Source organism: Solanum lycopersicum, chromosome 11 (genome assembly GCF_036512215.1).
Source record: "Solanum lycopersicum chromosome 11, SLM_r2.1".
NCBI lineage: Eukaryota > Viridiplantae > Streptophyta > Magnoliopsida > Solanales > Solanaceae > Solanum > Solanum lycopersicum.
In genome coordinates, this window is record NC_090810.1 from 36,054,495 (window position 1) to 36,076,576 (window position 22,082).

Consider the following 22,082-nt stretch of genomic DNA (forward strand, 5'->3'; position numbering starts at 1 on the left):
TTTGGTGGACTGTGTGGGGAGAAAGAAACAAAGTTTGTTTTGAAGACAAAGCCATTAGTATACAGAAACTAAAGTTGAAATTTTTGGGGCTTTTCTTTTTTTGGTGTAAACATAGCTTAATGAAGGAGTTTGAATCAGCAAACGATGTACTCGACTCCTTACAAGAAGATTAAGGACTAGGAGCTTATTTTTGCTCATCTGGATGTAAATATGGGGGACTACACACCCTTTGTGTAGTTTGTTATTAATACACAAAAATGTACCTGTTCAAAAAAAATCTATCTCTACTGAAGTACTTGAAGGGGGCAAATAGTGAAAGGCAAATCAACTGCTAAGCAAGTGGGGTGTTCCACAGTGGTAGGGAATGGGGAGCCCAAATGCTTTCATTGTCCTTGGTGATACTCGTAACCCCCCCCCCCCTCTCTTTCCATTCATTAACAAAGGTGCTTGGAATGTCAGGGGTATCAATAAAGTATAAACATAGTGGTTCACTAGCTTTGGTGTTGGGTGGCTAACTACCAAGAGACTCCTTGGGGGGGGGGGGGGGGTTGGGTGTTGTGGGACAAGGCTGTGGTTGATTTCAGAATGACAGAGTACATGCACAGTTTATACATGGACAGGTTGACTTTACTCCACAATCAAGCTAGTTTTAGCTAAAATATTGAATATGGTCTTCAAGCTAGTTCAAGATAGACAGCTATTTGGAAGGATCTAAAGGGGCTTATTAATGGCTAAACAAAACCAGGATTAATCATGGGAGATTGCTGCACTGTACAAGATAGGGAGGTTAAGGACTTTAAAGAGTTTGTCCAAGATACTGGTCTAGTAGAACTGAAGACTGTTGGCACTGGATACGTGAAGACAAGAGAGCAACTAGTTGAATCATTTACAAAGGGCATTGAATGGAACTCGAGTTAATTATCTTCGTAACAAGCTGGGCATGATCCATACCCGGTCCAGCTTGAGAGGAGCTAAAGAATGCATCTAGACAGCCTATAATGAATGTAGACACCCATTAGTATAATGTACAAAGCCTACATATAGGGATTCATAGAATTTCTTTTGATTTCTTTTCTTATTAGAGTTCAATGTATATTTATGTGTACCTCTCACATTATGGAAAAGACAATTTGGAAATTACTCCATTACCTTGTTCAGTAACAATATCTAACTGTAGCATTACAACAAGATCTTGTCAGCATTAGGCTAATAAATGACTTTTCAACATGAAATGCCATCATGATTTTAAGATCTGAAGTGTTGATTCAGTAACATATTGGCTGACCTTGAGTCATCATGGGAACAAAAGGCTACATCAGAGAAACCTTTATGCGCATTATATCCATGAACAGAGATAGTATGCCTTTTCCGTAACACCTACACAAATAATAAAAAAAGGTAAAACAACAACATTTTGCCTCAATCACTTTGAGTTGACTACTTTATCTGCATTTTTGGGCTTTGTGTATGATATGACTTGGATAACTATGACAGTTGAAGCAACTCTATACTTTCTCTTGAAGAACAAAATGTAATTGTTTGAAACTCTAGTGAGTCATAAATGGTACTTACTTCAACCGGTTCTGAAGATACGTAACCAATGTCAAATATGCATACATTTGAACTTTTCATAGATGTGCAAGCAACCTGATTTTGGGAAAATAAGACGTGTCAAATCTAAAGTCCAACTAAAAGACATATACTCCAGATAGAACAAGATCTAAACTAATCAACTCGAGAGAAGACAAACAGACCTTAAAGCGAAAGTTCCCTATTAGATACACATTTTATGTGGTGCAAAGTTCAACAAAACTGACAAGTTGAAACTAATGCTTCACTTGTCTGAACTTAATAAAGGCTTTAATCTTAACCATTCAGATCTTAGTATTAAGTTTGTTTATTTTATTGGTCAACTCTTAATCATTAAGTGCATTTGTGTTAAAAATTTAACAGCCATTTAATGGGTCGGAGAAGATCTAAATGATTAAGATCTATAACAAAGTTTTTGATCTGTTTACATTACGATTAAGTCTGAATTTGAATGCACATCTAAATGATTAAGATGTTGTCTCTAGATCTAAGCATTTAATGATTAAGATTGTTTGTTTTTCAACAGTTGAATGTCTAATATCATGAGTGTCTATATGGTACCTTTTATCCCAACACAATGTTCACGACTTAGTAAGCCATAATGTTTCTAAAGTTACTAATGTTTATGAATTACAAGAATGGCATTAAGAACTAAAGCTCGTGTTAGACACAAAGCCCAGGATGTGGCGGATAATATGCCATGACTATAATATGCCTAGCGACCAGGTCCGAACACACAAATGGTCTTCTATCTCTATATGACGGAGAGTATCCCAAATGGTCAAAGAAGAAAATGATGACATCCCAAACGCTAAGGTTTAAAAGTAAGATAAATGATAAAATGCATAATGAACCTACAAGGTGGCTTCCAGTTATCTTATGCTTTAATTTACTACTTCATGTACTTTCTTTATGCGTACTGCCTACCGTATGCCATTATGTCTGCTTTCTGCATGAGTACTATTTCATATATACTCACATTTTTTTTGGCGGGGCATCGCTTTTCACAATGTAGGTCCAATGTTCATAATAAATTTATTTGTGAATGTGTGTGAATATATGACGGAAGCATTGTGATTTTAATGTGGATAGAAGTCTTGCTGATTATTAGGAAACACATGTTACATGAATATATTTTAAATGGTACTTGCATTTTAAATATCATGTCTTAAGTAGAAAATTTGAAATATAAGCTGCACGGGCACATGGCTGGCATATCACAGATTATTATATTATTTAGCTTATACTCTAGCTTACAGAAAGATTACAATTTAGGATGCAAATAGTATACATGAACATGGTGAGAATACTGTGGAGGTTATTGATCATGCAGAACCAAATCAGAAAAAAGTTAACATTAGTTGTTTGCTGCTACTTCAAAAGACCTGGCAGAGCTATCTATGGAATTGAAAGTGCAGTGTGTAAAGCATCATTTAAGTGCAGTTCAACTCTTGGTCACCAAGGCAAAAGTTATAGGACATCACATTTGCAGCGCCATAAAGATAAATATCTAATGCTTAAAGTTCATGATTCATGTCAAATCTTTAGTCAAAGAAGGTAAAATGTAGTCTAGAAAAATTGATCAGTGGACACAACGTGGAATACTTGTTGGAGCAATCATAAGCATGATTTGTAGTATTCTTTTGTTGAATATGATGGACTTAAGGCTTGGGCGAAATATATAAGTCCAGATGTTGTGATTCCTTCTAGGAACACTTCTGTAGCAAACGTCACGAAAGTGTATATAGGGAGAAAGAGAAATTGGAAAAAACCTTAGCTAAAATTTCTAATAGGATATATTTGACTTTTAGATTGTTGGACATCATCTAATTCTAAGGGATATATTTGTTTAACTGCCCAATTTAATGATAAAAATTGAAGTTTGTTTTGTAAAATTCCAATTTTCTGTCACATGTATCCACCTCACAGTGGAGTTGAATTGGCTGCTATACTATATAGGACTGTTTGAGAGAATGAAGCTTAGACAAGAAGGTGTATTCGATAAATTTGGATAATGCCACTGTCAATGACACCTTGCAAAATATTTAAAAGGGACATCTTAGACTGCAAAAGAGCTTGTTATGTGATAGCAAAAGAAGTGTTTACCCAAGGATTTGGATAATGCCACTGTCAATGACACCTTGCAAAATACTTAAAGGGGACATCTTAGATTGCAAAAGAGCTTGTTATGTGATTGCAAAAGAAGTGTTTACTCGAGGATTTGACATCAAAGAGCTTGGGAAATTAAAGAATTTAATGGGAATCGAAGTGGCACACTCAAACAAGGAATCTTTATTTCCCAACAATACTATGTGCTTGATTTACTGAAAGAAACAGGAAAATTAGGGTGTAAGCCAGTGGCTACACCAAATGAATATAATTATAGATTGTGCAATGTTCCAGAAGATTCTGTGGTAGAGAAAGGCTTGTATCAAAGGCATGAAGTGAAATTGATTTACTTGTCCCATACAAGGCCGGACATTGCAATTGATGTAAGTATCATTAGCCAAGTTATGCATGATCCTAGAGAAATGCATCTTCAAGCTGTCAACCGGATTCTATAATATCTTAAAGGAAGTCCTGGAAAAGGAATTTATTCAGAAGGGGTGGAGACATAGTTTTAGAGGCTTATACAGATGCGGACTATGCTGGTTCATTAGTAGATCGAAGGTCAAGTTCTGGATATTGCACTTTCTTAGGAGGAGGCGTTGGTGACGTGGACGAGTAAAAAACAAAAATGCAATAGCTAGATCAAGTGCAGAATCCGAGCTTAGATCTACGGCTATGGGAGTTTGTGAGTTGTTATGGTTAAAGATAATCCTTGATGATTTGAAGATAAGATGGGAAGGACATATGAGACTATATTGTGACCATAAATTAGCAATAAATATAGCTTATAATCCTGTACAACATGACCGCACTAAGCATATTGAGGTAGATAGACATTTCATTAAGGACAAATTAGATAGTGGACTCATTTGTACGCCATTTTTATCTACAAAAGATCAGGTGGCTGATCGTTTAACAAAAGAACTTCCAAACAATGTGTTTCAAGATCTAATAAGCAAGCAAAGAATGGAAGATATCCATTCACCCGCTTGAGGGAGAGTGTTGGCTGATAGAGGATTTCCAAGAAGATTTTCTTGTTATCAAGATATGATCCTCTAAGATTTAGGATAATTAGAATATCATATCTCTGACTCTTTCTCTTAATGTAAAATATATGATTCTGTATAATACCATATTTCATGGGGTTTAGGTGATTCTATTCCACAATCTCTTATGTATATATAGAGTCATGTATATGACATAGAAACACATGAATGAAATTATTCAACAATCTTATTCCACAACGATACATTGTGTTGTGATTGTGCATTATGTGCTCACTAGGTTGTGGTTGTCTGCCCATATTTTGTATATTGGAACTAGCCAATGATCTTATAAGTACACTATTGTTATGTGTTGATACTGCACTTTCTCTGTTTGCTGAGTATGGGGCATCTTTAGGTGGCTACTTCATGACCTCAATTGTGAGACCATCAAAATGTGAATCCAAGGGTGAGCCACTTGCTCCGGGATGCTATGGATTCCTCTTATCCTCTAAGTCCATTATTTGGACTCAAACATTCTAGACTTATGTTTTCGTTTTGTTCGGGGTAGCCGGTAGCATCCCCTATCCTAGACTATGAGATGTATTGGTACTATGACTTTCAAGCTCTAGGGAGTTTTATTCTGCATTAAGATTTCTTGTTAAATTTGAGTGTATGAGAACTCAATCTTTTTAATTATTAAAAGACTTTTTCCTTAGTGTTTTATATCATGACTTAGTTCGTAATTGGTGTTGGGTTAAACATTGGGTTAGTAGTTGGTTCTCCCAGCAGAGGGTTAGTGAGAGTGTCACTCACGATGTCGTGACACAAGTCCTTCAACAACTTCACCAAATTTGCTTATACCAACTTACATGAAAACCAATTAATGATCTTTAAGTATCATAATATAGGAAGACTAAGTTTTTTCATTGCATAAGATCTTGCAGTGAAAATTGTTCAAACCTCATCTTGATTGGAAACATTCCATCGAACAACATCAAGTTGTTGACCAGTAGAAATGTGCAGCAACTGATTTGTTTCATCTTCTTTTGAACCTATATGAAGTTTTCAAGTTCCAAAAAACTGTATAAGAAGTAGCTCAACAATAAACTACATCAAAAGGCAAAGCATGTAGGACTTGTCTAGTTTAGTCTTTCAATAGTCCAAGATCATATACAGGTTGGTTAAGGAAAAAGATTAGTACAGTTCCATTAGCCAACTCTAGATGGTTGGGGCTGAGTTAAGTTTTAAGATCTTCCCATAGTTGGAATACTGGAGTTAAGTAAGTTTTAGCAGAAATACCTACCCCATGGTGTCATGCTTATGTAAATAGGTGATTCTATAACAAAGGCCAATAAGTGGCTTTAGTTATTATTAGAGGATAAGTATAGTTTTAAGAATTTGATACCAATTGAAAAGTATTATCTCATGGATAATTGCAAGGGATATTATACTTCTTCTAATGATATAATCAGAATGATTATACGACAAATTCTCGGGAACAAACACTTAGGAAAAGTGACACATGATGAAAACTTATACCCCTTACCATTACAATAAAGACTCTCGTAGTCATGCACAGTTAAGCAACCTGATTGAGTCACTGATGCTAGATATATTCCCTGTCAAAAATGAAGATGCAGTTAAGTATGAAGAATTGACGAACAGACCGAGAAACTTAAACTAAGAGAAGGGACCGGGGAAAATAATAAGGTAATCCTGAATTAAGTGTAAATGATAAGTTTTTCTTTTTGATAAGGCAAGATTTTATTATATAACAGTATCAAGGAGGTATTGCAGCAAATACAAAGAGCTAGACCTGATCACATTAAATCCCTATAAAATTTAACAAGTATAGCATATCCTGAAAATTAAAAATAGAGTTTCCATTCTTCCAGTAATACATATTTTGAGTGCATCTATATTTCACTAATTGAGTTGTTCCTGTTTGCCATCAAAACATCTCCTATTCCTCTAAATCCAGTTTGTCCATGCTATGCATGACGGAATGATCAACCAGATATTCTTCTGAAATTTCCCTGCCACACCGAAAAAATCCATAAACAAGGTCCAAATCTTCCAGGTATAATTATAGCAGACAAAGAAGATTAACAGTATCACAAGAGTGTTCACATAGATAGAATCTACTAAAAAGTTAAGAGCCTCTTTTCCTCAAACTATCCTGTGAAAAGCATGCATCATGAACCACCGCCCAATCAAAACAAGCCTCTTTAGTTGGTGCAAAGCTCTTCCAAATCAACCTTCAAGGCCACATAGATCCCAATTCAGTGTATTGCTAAAGGACTTCTCTATAATAAGAGTTGAAAGAAAAGATCCTTTCAACTAGGATTCCAATTGAATACATCTTCCCTCCCAGGTTCATCGGTCTCACAAGTACAAGAGTTGGGTCTGGTAGAGTCTTGTGGATTGGTGTGGAGACATCCATTACTTATCTTCGAGAGTCTAGTATGTGGTTCATTTTAAGATCTAAACTTCATTCTTTCATTCTCTCGCCAATAGTGACGAGATGTTCTTGAATTCGTAGGTCAACGATATTACTGATGTTACGTGGTATGATGCGAGATGTTATGGTGTGGTTAGCAAAATTACTAAGTAATAAGAGTTGCGACATTGAGGATGTTGGACATAGTACATATGGTTCGTCTGAGGTGTGATTTGGACGAAAATACTTTAAATGAATTCAGATTTATTACAACAGACTTATGACACATACATATTAATGACAAGTCAATAATTGAGCAACAGAATGGTTAGATATTAATGTCTTAAAGACAAGAGTAAGCTTTCAAGGATTGATTAACCAAATGAGAGAATAGTTATCTTGAAAAAAGTATGATAAAAAGTTAAGGGTTGACAAGGACATAGATAATGATTCTTTATAATGACATTTTATGTCACAGGACTTGTTATAAGATTGTATGAAAGATTTTCTTTCTATCCTTTGGAGTAGAGGTGTACTAAAAAGAAAATAGATAGTTCAATTTGAATGACATACTGACGATGTTGATATAGTGTCTATTTGACAATACATCAAGAGATATGAGCTAAGTTGAGATCCATATGACATCTGTACCAATACACTTCTTCAAACACCAGTAAGGTAAGTAGATATAGTGTCTGTTTGATGTAAGTCGGGAGGTGATCTCAATATATACATCAAGAGATATGAGCTAAGCTGAGCTCCAATTAGAAAAGAATTTTAACTGGCGTTTAAGATATATTGACATATTCAACTCGTGAGGTGTCTTTCTAAAATTGAATTGAGGATCAATAGTATAAGTTGAAACAAAAAGGGAAAGAGAGTTCTTAGTTAAAGAAGTTCGTAAAAGGATACATGTATGAAACTATATGGAAATATTCATAATGACATGAGTATAGTGGAAAGGAATCACCCTAGAAATCATGGATCAATGTTATGGTGGTTGTGAATATAATAAAGTCAGATAACTAACTCTGTTGGAGTAACTAAGGTCGTTCCAATTACTGTTCAATATGCTTTAGATCTTCTGCAATTTTGTTATGACTATGGACCTACTTGAATGAATATGTTTCATGACCCTCCTTCTATGTTTGTATGTATTCATACTCTCTTAGATGGTTCTTAGTGGTGGATCGATTACACCGATCTAAGTTGTTGATTTGATAGGACAAAACATGTGGATATACTTAATTATTTTGAATATGACAAACGTTGATATCACATTGGGTATAGGTTGACTTCATCCATATTATGAAATTCTAGATTGTGACCTTAGATATGTTGGGCATTCTTAAACTGAAGTGGTTGCTCACCCTTAGTCCCTATTTGGGGAATAAAATATCATTTTCAAAGACTCAGTGTATGATTGAGAAGGGATATCACACCTATTTGGATTATATTCATGAAATGAGTATCGATAGTTCTTATTTAGAATCAGTATCAGTGATGAAATAGCTTTTAGAGGTGTTTCACCTGATTGTGATGTTGATTTAAGTATTGACTTAGAGTTCAGAATTTAGCCCATTTCTATCATTTCTTATTGGAATGCTCCAATAAAATTAAAAGAACAGTAACAAGATTGGTTGAGTAAGTTCTTTTATTTGATCAAGTATTTCTCCTTGAATTGCTCGTCTTAATTGTGAAAAGAAAGATGTGAATCAACTACAGAAAATTTAACAAAGGGATTACTAAGAAGTGTTATCAAAGGCATGCTTTAAGCGCACTTAAGCCCTAAAACGAGGCTCAAAATATGTTGAGCGCTTCGCCTCGCTTTAAGTGCGCTTTGGAGTTGTCATCAAGGTTTTAAGGCAACGTTTCCTTGCCAGTGAGCCTCTTCTAAAGAATTTGAGGTTAAATAATTGATATTTCACTTTATCAGAATTTTTTTCATTTTTTTGGTCATATATTTGTCATTCATGTTTATAATTATTAGACTTGGACTAAACATATATATTTTATTCTTTTCTTTCTTTGCGCCTTTTTTTTGGTTAAAGCTCAAGCTTTATTTGCATTTAAAGCCCCCACAAACTTTAGAGCTTTTTTGCGCTTTTTGTCTTTGATAACACTGTTATTAAGGAGAAGGACCATATTTCGCGTATTTAGGACCTGTCTAGGAGTTTGGTAACCTTTAAGATTGAGTTGAGAGTTGATTACTATGGATTCACGATTAGGGTGAATGATATCTTTAAGATAGCCTTCAGGACCCTTATGACATTATGAGCTCAATTATGACTTTTGGGATGATTAACTCCCCATCGACTTTTATGGAATTGATGAATAGGATGTTCATGAATTATTTGAGATTTCTTTGCTATAATCTACATTGGTGATATTTTGATCTACTCTAATAGTAGAGAGGAGTATGAGTATCATTTGAGAATTGTAATCCAAAACTTTAAGAAAGAACAACCTTATTTAAAGTTTTCAAGTGTGAGTTCTATATCAATTTTGTAATATATTCGGACATAAGGTGACTGAGGATGACAATATGACAGATTTGTAGATAATCGAGACAGTTAGAGATTGAGCTAGGTCTACTTCATCTATAGAGATCCAGAGTTTTGTGGGTTTGAATGGTTACTACAGATGGAATTTGGACGACTATCCTTCTTATTGTGCCGCTATTGACAAAACTAACTAAGAAGAATTAAACTTTCTAACGATCTAAGAAGTGTGAGACTGGCTTTAAAAACACTTAAGACTTTGTTGACTCCTGCCTTGATTTTGACCTTATCAATGAAAAATAAGGAGTTCATGGAGTTCTATAATGCTTGGCAGGTTGATCTTGGGAATGTCTTGATGTATAAAGGTGAGGGAATAAAGTATACTTCGAGACAGTTAAAGGTGTAGGAGAAAAACCACTCTACTCATTATTTAGAGTTGACACCTAGAGGCATTATTTACTTGGAAAGCAATATGAGGTGTTCATGAGTTATTGCAGCATCCAATATATTTCTAGGTAGAGAGATCCAAATTTGATGTACATCAGATGCTTAAAGTTGCTTAAAATGAACACATTTTTGCAAAAATCGGTCCCACTTTATGCATTTTGAATAATAGAAATACCTCCTGAACAGAAAACTCCAGCCATCTTCATTAAAGACATCAGTCATTAGCACATCTGTGTTGTTCGTTGTACTGTAAAGGCAAGGAAATCGCTCTTTTAGCAGTTCAGTACCATTTTGATTGCCCTTGCACAGTCTTAACTCTCTTCCCATTACCAACTATAAATTACAATGCTGACATTCTTGATGAATTCTCCTCAAAAACTCTTTTTTCACACAGCTACTCTGTAAGGTGTATTCACAACCTTAGGAGCCCAAAACCCTTCCACCACAGATTTCCAAGGGGCTACCTTTCCTGCGTTCCGTCTCCACACCATTTTCACAAAAAACTTCGGTTATGATCTTTTAAATTCCCGACTCCTAAACTCCCCTCTTCCTTGTGTCTAACTATTGTATTCCACTTAACGAAATGAAACTTCTTTTTCTGAGCACTATCCACCCACAAAAATATTTCCTTATCTTGTGAATCTTCTTCTCTATACTGGCAGGAATAGTAGCAAGAACATCAGGTATGTTGGGATACCATCTAACACGCTATTAACTGGAATTAGCCTTCCTCCAAAAGTATGGTGTTGTTGCTTCTGAGGAGTAAAGCAACTCCCAGTACAATAGGAATCTTCATGGGAAAAGGCATCTGGCATGTTGCTCAAGGAGCAAAAGAATAAAATAGAATAAAAATTCTGACTGAGATTATTAGGTTCCTATTGCTTATTATTTAAGAAGGGAAGGACAATGCTTACGAAAAACTCTCTGAAGACAATAAACAGAAATCTGTATTTGGAAGATAAAAAAGTAATGAATAGTCTCTAAAAAGCAAACAGATGGTGTGTTGGATTTGCGGTAAGGATAATGGATCTTCAAGGGCACGCACAAACATAGTTGAGTGACTGATCTTTGGAGAGTCCTGACGTCCACGTGGCTTTTATCATAGTCAGAATCTCGGTATAGTTCGACATGTTCTGGAGACACTATAGATGAAAACCCAAAGATCCATTTTTGGTATTCCTACCATTCCTTATAAAATCAATAAAACTAACTGAGCTGTTAAATAACTAGCATAAAACTATTCATATCTCTAACTTAGAGCAGGAATACACATTTTATGTTGATCTAATACCTAGACTTAAAGGCAAGTTCTACAGAGTGGTCGTTAGACCAACTATGTTGTATGGTGCGGAGTGTTGTCCGGTCAAGAACTCTCACATTCAGAAGATGAAAAGTGGCGGAGATGGGGTTGTTGTGATGGATTTTTGGATATACCAGGAGAGATAGAATTAAGAAATGAGGATATCCGAGATGAGGTAGGGTGACTTCAGTGGAGGACAAGATGCACGAAGCGAGGTTGAGATGATTTTTGGCAAGTGATAAGGAGAGACACGGATGCACCAGTGTGAAGGTGTGAGAGGTTGGTTATGGATGGATTCAAGAGAGGTAGAGGTAGACCAAAGAAATATAAAATAGAAGTGATTTTACAGGACATGGCACAGTTGCAGTTTACCGAGGACGTGACCTTAGATAGGAAAGTGTGAGGACACAAATTAAGGTATAAGGTCAGTATGTAGGAGTGTGTCCCTACTAGAAGGGGAGTGCTTTGTCTTGTTCCCTTACTAGTACTCGTAGGATCACTCTTATAGTTTCTTAATCATCAATTCCTGTGACTATTTATTATTTCGTGTAGACTGTTTGTAGTATTATTTTGCCATAGTACTACTAGGATATTGATCGTTGTTTTTGTCACTATTTATTGTATTTTGTACTCCCATTATGTCTTTTCCTAGACTGTCTTTGACTTGAGTCAGGGGTCTATTGGAAATAACCTCTCTATGAGGTAGAGTAAGGTCTGCGTACACGCTACCTTCTCCAGACCCAATTGTGTGAGACTATAATGGGTATGTCGGTGTTGTGTTGTTGTTGTTGTAAGGTATGAAGAATTGCATTACAAAAGCCTATTTTACTTCCATTTAGTTAACAGAATGTTATTTCTTGAAGAACTTCCAGATTACATTATGTTTTATAGTAGCTTCACTTTAATCAAGATTGGCAGCTAATCTAATCCCACAATATAGAAGCAATGAACAAATGTTCTTTCAACCATCTGATAATGCAGTTATAGGTCATGGGAGCTGGAAACATACAGCAGCCAAAATTTTCCAAATAGAAGAACACAACAAATTTGTTAAAGAAAGAAAATCTCACCACAAAAAAAAAGATAAAGAAAGAAATAGCAAATGCTTTTCAGAACAAGTTCCAGAGATAAGTAATCCAGCAGTTACCTTTTTATCAAATTCCAAAGCCGAGATACCCTCTCTGAAAACAGAAGACATGAAATCAAGAGAGGACACATCGAAAAGACAAAACTCGGACACCAGTAATATTCAGTTGCTTCCAATCAACAACCAAATAAATTGAAACAAATTAAAAAAACCACAATACCCGGCTAACGGATTTTGACTATAGTTACCACCAACAAACCAGTTCACCTGGAATGAACCTCATATAAGAATAAATGAGGAAGAACAAGTTATAGGTATATAACCAAAAAAAAAACTGTAACACGTCTAAATTGCTACTGTGATGCAAAGTTTTCCTTCAAATCAAGAATGATGTAAAACATAAACCTAATCAAAACTAACAAAATTTAGTTCCTACAAGAGAAAATGATGTTATATTTTTCTATTGGAAACAGAAAGGCATGGATCAGCAGTACATGTGTTTGACAAGGCGCTCCATGGATGTGATAAGTATGAGGTAATGCCATAACCTTCAAATTCAAATATTAAAATAAAATTACAACACAATTGAGCAACCCAAGTCAAAATTGAAAATGAAAATGTACATAAACACATAATTTTTACCTCTGAATAAGATTGCATGAGTAATCCAGAAACATCATGCTGATACTTTCGATCAAATTTTCCGTTCAATTCGAGTAGACTTCTCTTCCATTGTGACCTAAAATCACGTAAATTACAGCTTTTTGTATTCACCAATGTAAAGAGTAAGAAAAAAATGGTTACCTCTTAGTGGGTTTAGGGTTTATGGGTAAGGGATCCAAATATTTGTCCATGGCCTGTACTGTATCCCTAATCTTGTTCAGTTTAGAAGAGATGATGATAAACAATTGTTTCAAAATACGGAGAAAATTGGTGGATTTTCTCGCCAAGGAAATTAGACAAAATGCTAAGGTTTGTTGGCTTAACCCGTAAAAATTTTAATCTATACAGTTTGCATAATAATTTTTTTATTTTAACCCTGCCCATTTTGCTCCGTATTATCTCCTATAATTTTTTTAATACTTTTTATAGCTAATTTTGATACTAAAAGTAAATTTAATTTTTTATTAAATTTGTATTAATTTAATAGGATAGCAATTTTAAAAATTATTTTTTAGAAATCAATTAGGAAAGCTATAAAAATTTGTATTATTTTGTTGACAATTTTCATTTACTTTCTTGAATATTTTAGTAGCTCTAAAGACATTATCTTAATAAAATTTTATCATTCTTATAAAATGTAAAAAGTTTAAATTATGAGTCCACATAAAATTACATAAACCCACAACTCATCTTGCTCCGTCCCGTATGAATTTCAAAAAAAAAACTCACTTTAATTCGCCCAATACAACTTTAAATACACTCAGCCTCAAACCCTCTCCGCTCCACGTCCATCCCGCCCCATTGTCAACCCTAAAATATGCATGGGTTATATTTCTTACATAAAAACTAATCCACTTCAAAAAAATAAGTAATAAATAGTCTTTTTGACACTTTTCCTTGCAAAAAATTTGGTCCGCTTCAACATGGTCTTTTCTACTCCTTATGCTGCTTCTTGTTGCTTGTGTTGATTCCTTTTGTTGTTGTTGCTGCTGATTCTTCTTGTGGCTTTCTTTTTTATAAAAAAAAATTATTGACATAACCTAAATGTGAATCATTTGAATGAATTATATTTAAAATATTCAAAACATCAAAAAAATTAAATATTTAAAATTTAAAATTGTTCAGAGGTAATTTTGAGTTGATCGAGATTGAATAATTATATACTTTATGTATAGTCAATATATATTTCATATATAATGAAATTATATTAAGTTTTTGGAATGTATCATAATGTATAGTCAGTGTATAGCTCATGTGTAGATATTCTAAATTGTATAGATATGATATATTGTACCGTCAATGTATGCTTTCTATGACTTTTGGCAAACTATAGTGTATAAATAGTGTATATTTCCTATGACTTTTGGCTATTTTATATGTAAATAAAACATGATTATATTTGTTGTAAACTAATTAGTTTATTGTATATATTTGAAACTAGTCATAAATAGTATCCATGCTATTTTTTATTTTTTTTTAGTAAAGGATCAAAAAGACATTTTAAATTGTTCCAAAATTATGAGTTATATACCTAGCTAACATTTGGCCATAGATTTTTAAATATTTTTGGCAAATATTATTTGGGTTAGAATTTAGGTGAAATTTCACCATGTATTTGATCGTAGCACTAAAAACTTATTTCATTTTTTTAAGAAATGAGATTTATATCCACAAGTTTTAAAAATCATCAAAACTAACCATAAGTTTAAGTTTGTATTACATAGCAAGATAGAATAACAAGATGCGTGACTTCTCAACAAGTTGGATCTTCGTTGCAACAAATAACAAGTAGTGTCCATGATATTAGAGCAATGTGGTAGTTCGGAGTTAATACAACACGCACCATTTCATAAATTGTGAAGTAGATGAAATACATGAGTTTGTTGCCCTAAGTCAATTATATGTTATTTTCATCAATAATCATATCATCAATTTCATATTCATTGAATATTTCATCATTATTTTGATGTTCACATAAAAAAATTATGTAATACAACACAAATAACTACCATATATAGTAATTTTTAAATGATAAAAGTCTAAAATAAAATTTGAATTTCTGAAAGCTTCCAAATAATGTTAGTTTGGCCCAAATACTAGTTTTTTTCTAGTAATTCAGAATGTGGGTTATTGTGAAAAAAAATTGCCATAATGGCAAGATTGTATTATTGTATATATGGATAAACACAGTTGCCAAGTTTTTTTCTCAAATTTCACTTGTAAAATCTATGGTCAATCAGATCCCTAGTAAACTAGTGAGAGTGTGAGTTTCTACTTAAATTATGACTCAATACTCAATAGTTTACGAAACACACATCCAATCGCTTTTTTCTCTCTTTCTCTTGCTCATCTCTCCATCCCTCATATCATCTCTCATTTTTCTAGCTTTGTTTGCTTCTTTTATAATCTTTTTTCTTCTTCTTTTAAATATACACTATCAATCAAACGTGTCTTTTCATTATTTTTTTTTGAAAAATTCTTTACATGATTTTCTTTCATGTATTTTGCTTTGAGTGTTTGTATCGATTATATTCTGTCATAGGTAGAAAACTAATATATATGAAAAAGAAGAAGATACTTGAATCTACTTTATTAATTCAATTGTATCACTTAATGGTTGTATCAATGTACAAGAGCATTGTATGCATAGAATACAAAATGTATTGAATACAAGAAAATAAGAGCGGATAAATAAAAAGTAATACAAAAAATACATAAAAAAATTCTCCGAAACTTGGCAGCAAAACTTACTTTAGTACTTATATTATACAGGCGTTTAAATACCCTCTTTTATCATCTTTGAAATGATTTTTTTCACCCTGATACTATAACACCACTCTCACCCGCCACATCATAGCCACGTAAATGTCACATATGACAATGAAGGTACCACGTCATTAGTTTTTAATTCTTTCTTACTTATTCACTATTTTTTATTAGAACACTTTTTAAGATTAATTATATCAATTAATTAATTTATAAATGCATACCCACCCCCAACCCACCCCACGCTCTCTCTTTCTTCTTCCTAGTTGTTCACCATTTCAACCTTTAATACTTACTTTTCTTCTTCTTCACTATTCAATAATTTTTTTAAATAACTAAAAAAAAACTAACTATAGTATTCAGATTATCTTCTTCGAATCCACCCCACGAATTTACCCTCTTGGATAATGATTTTTTTTTAAAAGTCCATTTTTTCTTGACAACTCAAATAAGCAATGAATATTACATAAGAAAGTTGATAAAAAAAATATAAATTCTATGAGAAATGTTTGAATAGATCTAGAAGTCAAAATGGGTCACTCAAAATTCAAGAAAGTTTACATTTACGAAATCGACATCAATAACATGGAGCGAAATCAACGTCAATAATCGCTTTGGTATTCAATTTTATGAATTAGTAGATGACTAGTAAAATGAAAATAGTTTGAAGTGGGGAGGAAGATGAAGGAGGAGGTGTTTGAATGGAGAAAAAGGTGAATTGAAGAAGACAACAAAATGAAAAGAAAAAATCAAAGAAATCAAAAGGTGGGACTCCTAATTCTATATATCTCTAAATCCAAAAAAAACAATTTGGAGAAGGGCCTAAAATACTCTTCAAGTATAGAAAATGAAACAAAAATGTCCTCCTTCCACCTTTAGGCTCCAAAATACCCTTCCATCTACCTATATGGACCTATATTACCCTTTCACTTAACAGATTTTTTAAAAATAATAATTAATTGTTTTATTAATGACATGTCAGTCTTTAATTGGTTGAAACTTAAATTAACCAAAAATAATAATTTCTTTTTAATTATACTACGATACAACTAAACTCTACTGACTCACTTAGAATTCTCCATTCTGCTAATTGGCTTTCTCTCCATCATTGTCAAGATATAATCTTTGGGATAATTTATAGAGTAGATTTTCTTTTTCTTAATGAATAGATATAGTTCAAATGATATGTATTGTAATCTGTAGATCCTTGTTTATTTGTTTATATATTTATTTTTTTTGTTACTTCTTTTCCGTCTCCACCTCAACATATTATATCTTCTTCTCCTCTTAATTTCTTAAAATTTCCTTTTAACCCCTTTTACATGTTTAGCTTTAACAAACAAACTATTCATAAAAAAATGAAGAAACTCTAGATGGATCTTGAATAAGCACCTTATTATTCGATTCTTTTCGCAAAATCTGTTAATACCCATTTGATATTTTTTACAAATTCTTTAATTGTTTAAAATTTTCGTCAGTGAATTCACATATTATTTAGGAAAGAACACTTTTTGGCAATTGAATTGCAGGTAATTTCAAAATTTTAGGAAATGAAGAAGTTTGGGATAATTTGAGGAATTATTGATCGGAATGCCATGAAAAATGCAGTTTTTTTTCTTTTGAGATTTTTGAGATTTTCTCTATTGAGAAAAGCTGGGATTGGAGAATATGAAACTGAGGAGACTCTTTAATGGTGGAAAGTATTTTTGCTTAATTTAAATTTAGCCAATTAAAAGTTGTCACGTCAATAATGAAAGGATGAATTATTATTCTTAAAGAATCTGTTAAGTGGAAGGGTGATATAGGTCCATATAGGTAGATGGAAGGGTATTTAGGAGCCTAAAGATGGAAGGAGAGCATTTTTGTTCCATTTCCTATACTTGAAGGGTAATTTAGACCCTTCTTTAGAGTTAATATATCAAGAAAAAATATTTAAAATATTCATTATATATCGACTAATAAAAAAAGGTCATGTGTAGAATTTTAAAAAGATTCAACTTTTTTTTTCTCTTTTTCACCTGCTTTAAGAGAGTACACTCAGTCTCTCTCCCTGCCACATCATCCCTTAAGTGGTGTTTAAATCACTTAAAAAATATTAAGGGAGGTATTTAAATGCACGTGTAGTTTAAGGTTAATGTTTAAAGTAAGTTTTGCTGCCAATTTTTTGGGGGTTTTATGTATTTTCTCCAAGTAATACAATATGTATTTTTTTTATTTATGTAACACGAATAATATATCTCGTAATTTTTTTGTAACAACTTGTATGTACTTAATACAACTTGTATCAACATGTTTGTACTTATTCTATTCATAGAGAAAAGTACTCGTCAAATACAAATTGTATCTCTCCTCTCTCTCAATATTGATGACACTCTCTTATTGTTATTAATAGTAAATTTTTAAATAATAGCTATAAATTTCTAATTAGTCACAAAAGCTAGTCATTTTTAGAATTTTAGAAATTTTTACATGATTTAGCAAGCACGCATTATGTAATTAATTTATGACTAAACATAATGATGCTTTAAAAAATTACATTTTATTGCTATACTTCACCGTTTTAGCATTTCTCCTCTCTTTCTCTCTCTCTCTGTATCTCATTTTATGTGCTCCTTTTTAACCTTTTTGTTGTGTTTTCCTTTGTGTGCGTTACTTGCATCTTTTTCTCCTTTTCTCTTTCTGCTTTTCTCTACTAATTCTACATTTGATATATGTGTTTTTATTCTTATTTTCTTTTGAAAAATCCTTTTTGCGTCTGTATTTCATTGAGCATATTTTATTTTGTGTATTTTCATTAATTATATTATACTAAATACATGAAATAGTTGCATAGAAAAAAGTTAATTGAAAAAACTATTAATTGTATAAGTCTAGTGGTTATATTAACATACAATCTCGCATCAGCTTGTATGTATCAAATATAACTTGTATTTTTATATCGCGAATGAATACAAGCGAGATAAGAGGGTCTATATGCAACAAATATAAGAAGTATTTTTGTATCATGAACAAATACAAACTATACGAGAGATAATAAATATAATTGATACATTCTGTATCAGCTTGTATTTTCTGTATTTTGCATCGCTAGTGAATACAAATGACATAAAATTGGCATCAACATATATGTATTACATGTACAGGCATATGTGTCAAATACAGTTTGTATCAGCTTGTTTGCATTGGACAGTAACCAACTGATACAATTTATATTTATCGAATATAATTTTACTCGCATTTCTCTTCTAAATCTTGTTCGCCTCTCTCTTTTGTCTTCTAATCTCACTCACCTCGATTAATATTCAAACTATAACTATAAATCACAATAAATTATCAAATTTTAGGTGATTTACAGTTGCATTATGGACTGAAAATCACTTAATAGAGCACATCTTCAATCATAAAAATCTTCATATAGAGATTGTTAACTCAATATCTGCAGATAAAGGTTAGAACACAAGGTTGCAGGATCATCAATGAAATAAGCTTGACTCAAAAGGAATTGAGTTGTCATGAAATATTGCCGAATATCCACTACTAAAATCTTTTCCACACATTTGAGTTTCATATTCTTATATCATTTTTCTTTCATTCTTTAGTGTAAAAATAAGAGGAATACAAAAAACGACGGGTTAATGAAAAAAGAAAAAAAAGTAAGAGAAGATGAAATCATGGAAACACATACTAGGGACCATGAGAGGATACCCATATATGTGTAGATAGTAACAGTTAAAATCCTATTGTATAGTCGAAAGCAATAGTAGTGATCTGAAATCTGGAACAAGACCTTAAGTTCAAAAGGACCAGCTGTACATATTTGCAATTTGGTTGAATAATCTGGATTATGTATGAAATTATTGTCTATCACTCTAAACTCTAGAGATTCTAAATTTCTCATCTCTTTTACATCAATGATTTAACTCTTATGACTAAGGATAACTAAATCTCTCAACTCTACAAAATAATGTCTCTCTGGCCAAATGGTCAATGGAACCAAATTCAAAATTGTCACACTACTTTTGTTCAACTAATCACATCTAGTCTTGACATTTTCTTCATCGATTCATTGATAAATATTTTTTTAGAAAGGTAATGTTAATTTTATATATCCATAGGTATACTACATCAAAGTATAGTCCCCCTCCAAAAAGTTTCACTTACATCGTTCCTTAGGTCTTTTAGTTACAACCAATCATTAATATTAAACACATATTCAGCATCTCCTATCACTACTTGCTTATACCAATAATAATAAAGCCCTGGGCAATCAGTCTTTATCTTCTGAATTTTTGTTCTATTTTCCTTCAAAACATGTTTGATTCCTTTCCTTCCAAATTGTCCACCAATTGCAAGGTGGGACAATCCTCCATATCTTCTCATTTTTTCTAGCATTTCCATCCTTGTTCCAGCATTGTAGGACTTTTATAATACTCCCAGGCTTTGTCCATTTAATCTTCCTCTTTTGGATGAACATTTGTCACAATTGATCAGTCCATTTGTAGTGTAAAAAGAGATGGTTGACTGTCTCCACCTGTTCTTCACATAGATAGAATCTAGAACGTAGATTGGGTTTGACTGTCTGCTTTGCCAAGAGCCATATGAAGTAATTCACCTTGTAAGGAATTTCTGTTCTCCAGATCATCCTCCTGGGCAATCTTGCATGTTGCTCCTCCGCAGACTTGAGTTCTCTATATGCTAATTTTACAGTGAACTCTCCCCCGCCCCCATCTCTCCCTTCTATACTATTCTATCTTCCTCTATTGTCAGATTGATAATCATTTGCATTGTATCATGAAATCTTGCTATGGTTGTCATCTCTCAATCATTTAGGCCCCTTCTTAGAAACAGGTTTCACCCCTTATCCTGTCCATAACTCTGCCACTGTTGCTTCTTGTCCTTGGCTCAAACTATTTAGTACAGGAAAAACATGTTTAAGTGAATCATGTCCACACTAAATGTCATTCCAAAAAGCTATTTTTTTCCATTGCCCACCTTGCAGCTTGTTCTCTCTTTGATTAGCTATCATAGGTCATGATAGACCTCCATACACTACAATTGTAACGGTTGGTGACCACCTATGTCATCCATTTATCCTCATTGCCATATTTTTCTATTCTTACTTCCTTCCATAGAGATACTTCTGGTGAGACAAATTTCCACAACCTTTTCTTTTGGGTTTTTAGCTCCCTGATATTGAGTCCACCCCCTTTCTTACTTACCCAACAGTTTCTCCCATTTGACCAAATGGTACTTTCTCTTATCTTCGCTTCCCTGCCACAAGAAGTTCCTTCTAATCGCATCCAACCTCTTGGTTACCTTGGCTGGTATAGGGAATAATGACATCATGTATGAGGGAAGGGCATCTAGGACAGTGTTAACTAGAGTTAGCCTGCCACCTAACGATAAATATTGACACTTCCAATTTGCAAGCTTCCTTTCGCACTTCTCAATTACTCCACTCCATATTTCTTTTGACTTGCTCTTAGACCCCAAAAGCATTTCCAAGTAGGTTGTTGGTAATTGACCCAATTTCCCTCCTAGTGTGTTGGCTAATTCTTCAATATTTATCACTGCGTTGGCTAGATAGATGAAACTCTTGCTTCAGTTTATGTGCAAACGGAAAACAACCTCAAAAATATTGAAGATGACCCTCAAAATCAGTATCTACTCCTCTACTGTATCACAAAAAACTAGAATGTCATCTGCATATTGTAGATGAGTAATCTCTAGGTTATTTCTTGTATTATTTCCCACTTGGAAACCTCTTATCCAGCCCTTTACTTTTGTTGTCTTGAATAGGTTGTTCAGTCCTTCCATAGCCAAGATAAAGAGAAAAGGGGTCCCCTTGTCTCACACCTGTATATGATGAGAAGAAGCCACATGGGCTTCTGTTAATCAGAATAGAGAATTTCACTGAGCTTATACACTGTCTAATTCATTATAGCCATTTTGGTCCAAATCCCATGCAGTGTAACAAATTCATCAAAAAGTTCCAACTCAAATGATCATATGCCTTTTGGATATCTAGTTTACATAGGATCACTGGTTGCTTGTCTCTCTCCCTGGAGTCTAAACTTTCATTGGCTATCAATATTGCATCCATGATCTGCATGTTCTTGATGAAAGTTATTTATTGTCTATCCATTAGCTTATGTATCACTTTTTCAGTTTTTCGGTCAATAGTTTTGCAATT

General features: G+C 33.3%; 1 protein-coding gene across 7 annotated transcripts in view; it reads right to left on the minus strand.

Moving 5' to 3' along the window:
- The window catches only part of LOC101261879 (uncharacterized), a 33,841-nt gene extending 20,373 nt beyond the window's left edge, over positions 1 to 13,468 (minus strand). For 3 of the 7 annotated variants that reach the window (XM_010314821.4, XM_069291703.1, XM_010314819.4), the window contains exons 1-8: positions 13,265 to 13,467; positions 13,103 to 13,199; positions 12,955 to 13,008; positions 12,681 to 12,727; positions 12,521 to 12,554; positions 6,232 to 6,304; positions 5,646 to 5,737; positions 1,286 to 1,377 (exon numbers count right to left, since the gene is read on the minus strand). In XM_010314821.4, the coding sequence (XP_010313123.1) occupies positions 1,286 to 1,377; positions 5,646 to 5,737; positions 6,232 to 6,304; positions 12,521 to 12,554; positions 12,681 to 12,727; positions 12,955 to 13,008; positions 13,103 to 13,199; positions 13,265 to 13,314 (539 nt within the window). In that variant the 5' untranslated portion in view covers positions 13,315 to 13,467. Of the gene's footprint in view, positions 1 to 1,285; positions 1,378 to 1,572; positions 1,648 to 5,645; positions 5,738 to 6,231; positions 6,305 to 6,586; positions 6,722 to 12,520; positions 12,555 to 12,680; positions 12,728 to 12,954; positions 13,009 to 13,102; positions 13,200 to 13,264 lie in introns of those variants that run through there. The other 4 variants (XM_010314820.4, XM_010314818.4, XM_004250731.5 and 1 more) reach the window with 3 other exon arrangements.
- Positions 13,469 to 22,082: the final 8,614 nt, after the last annotated feature.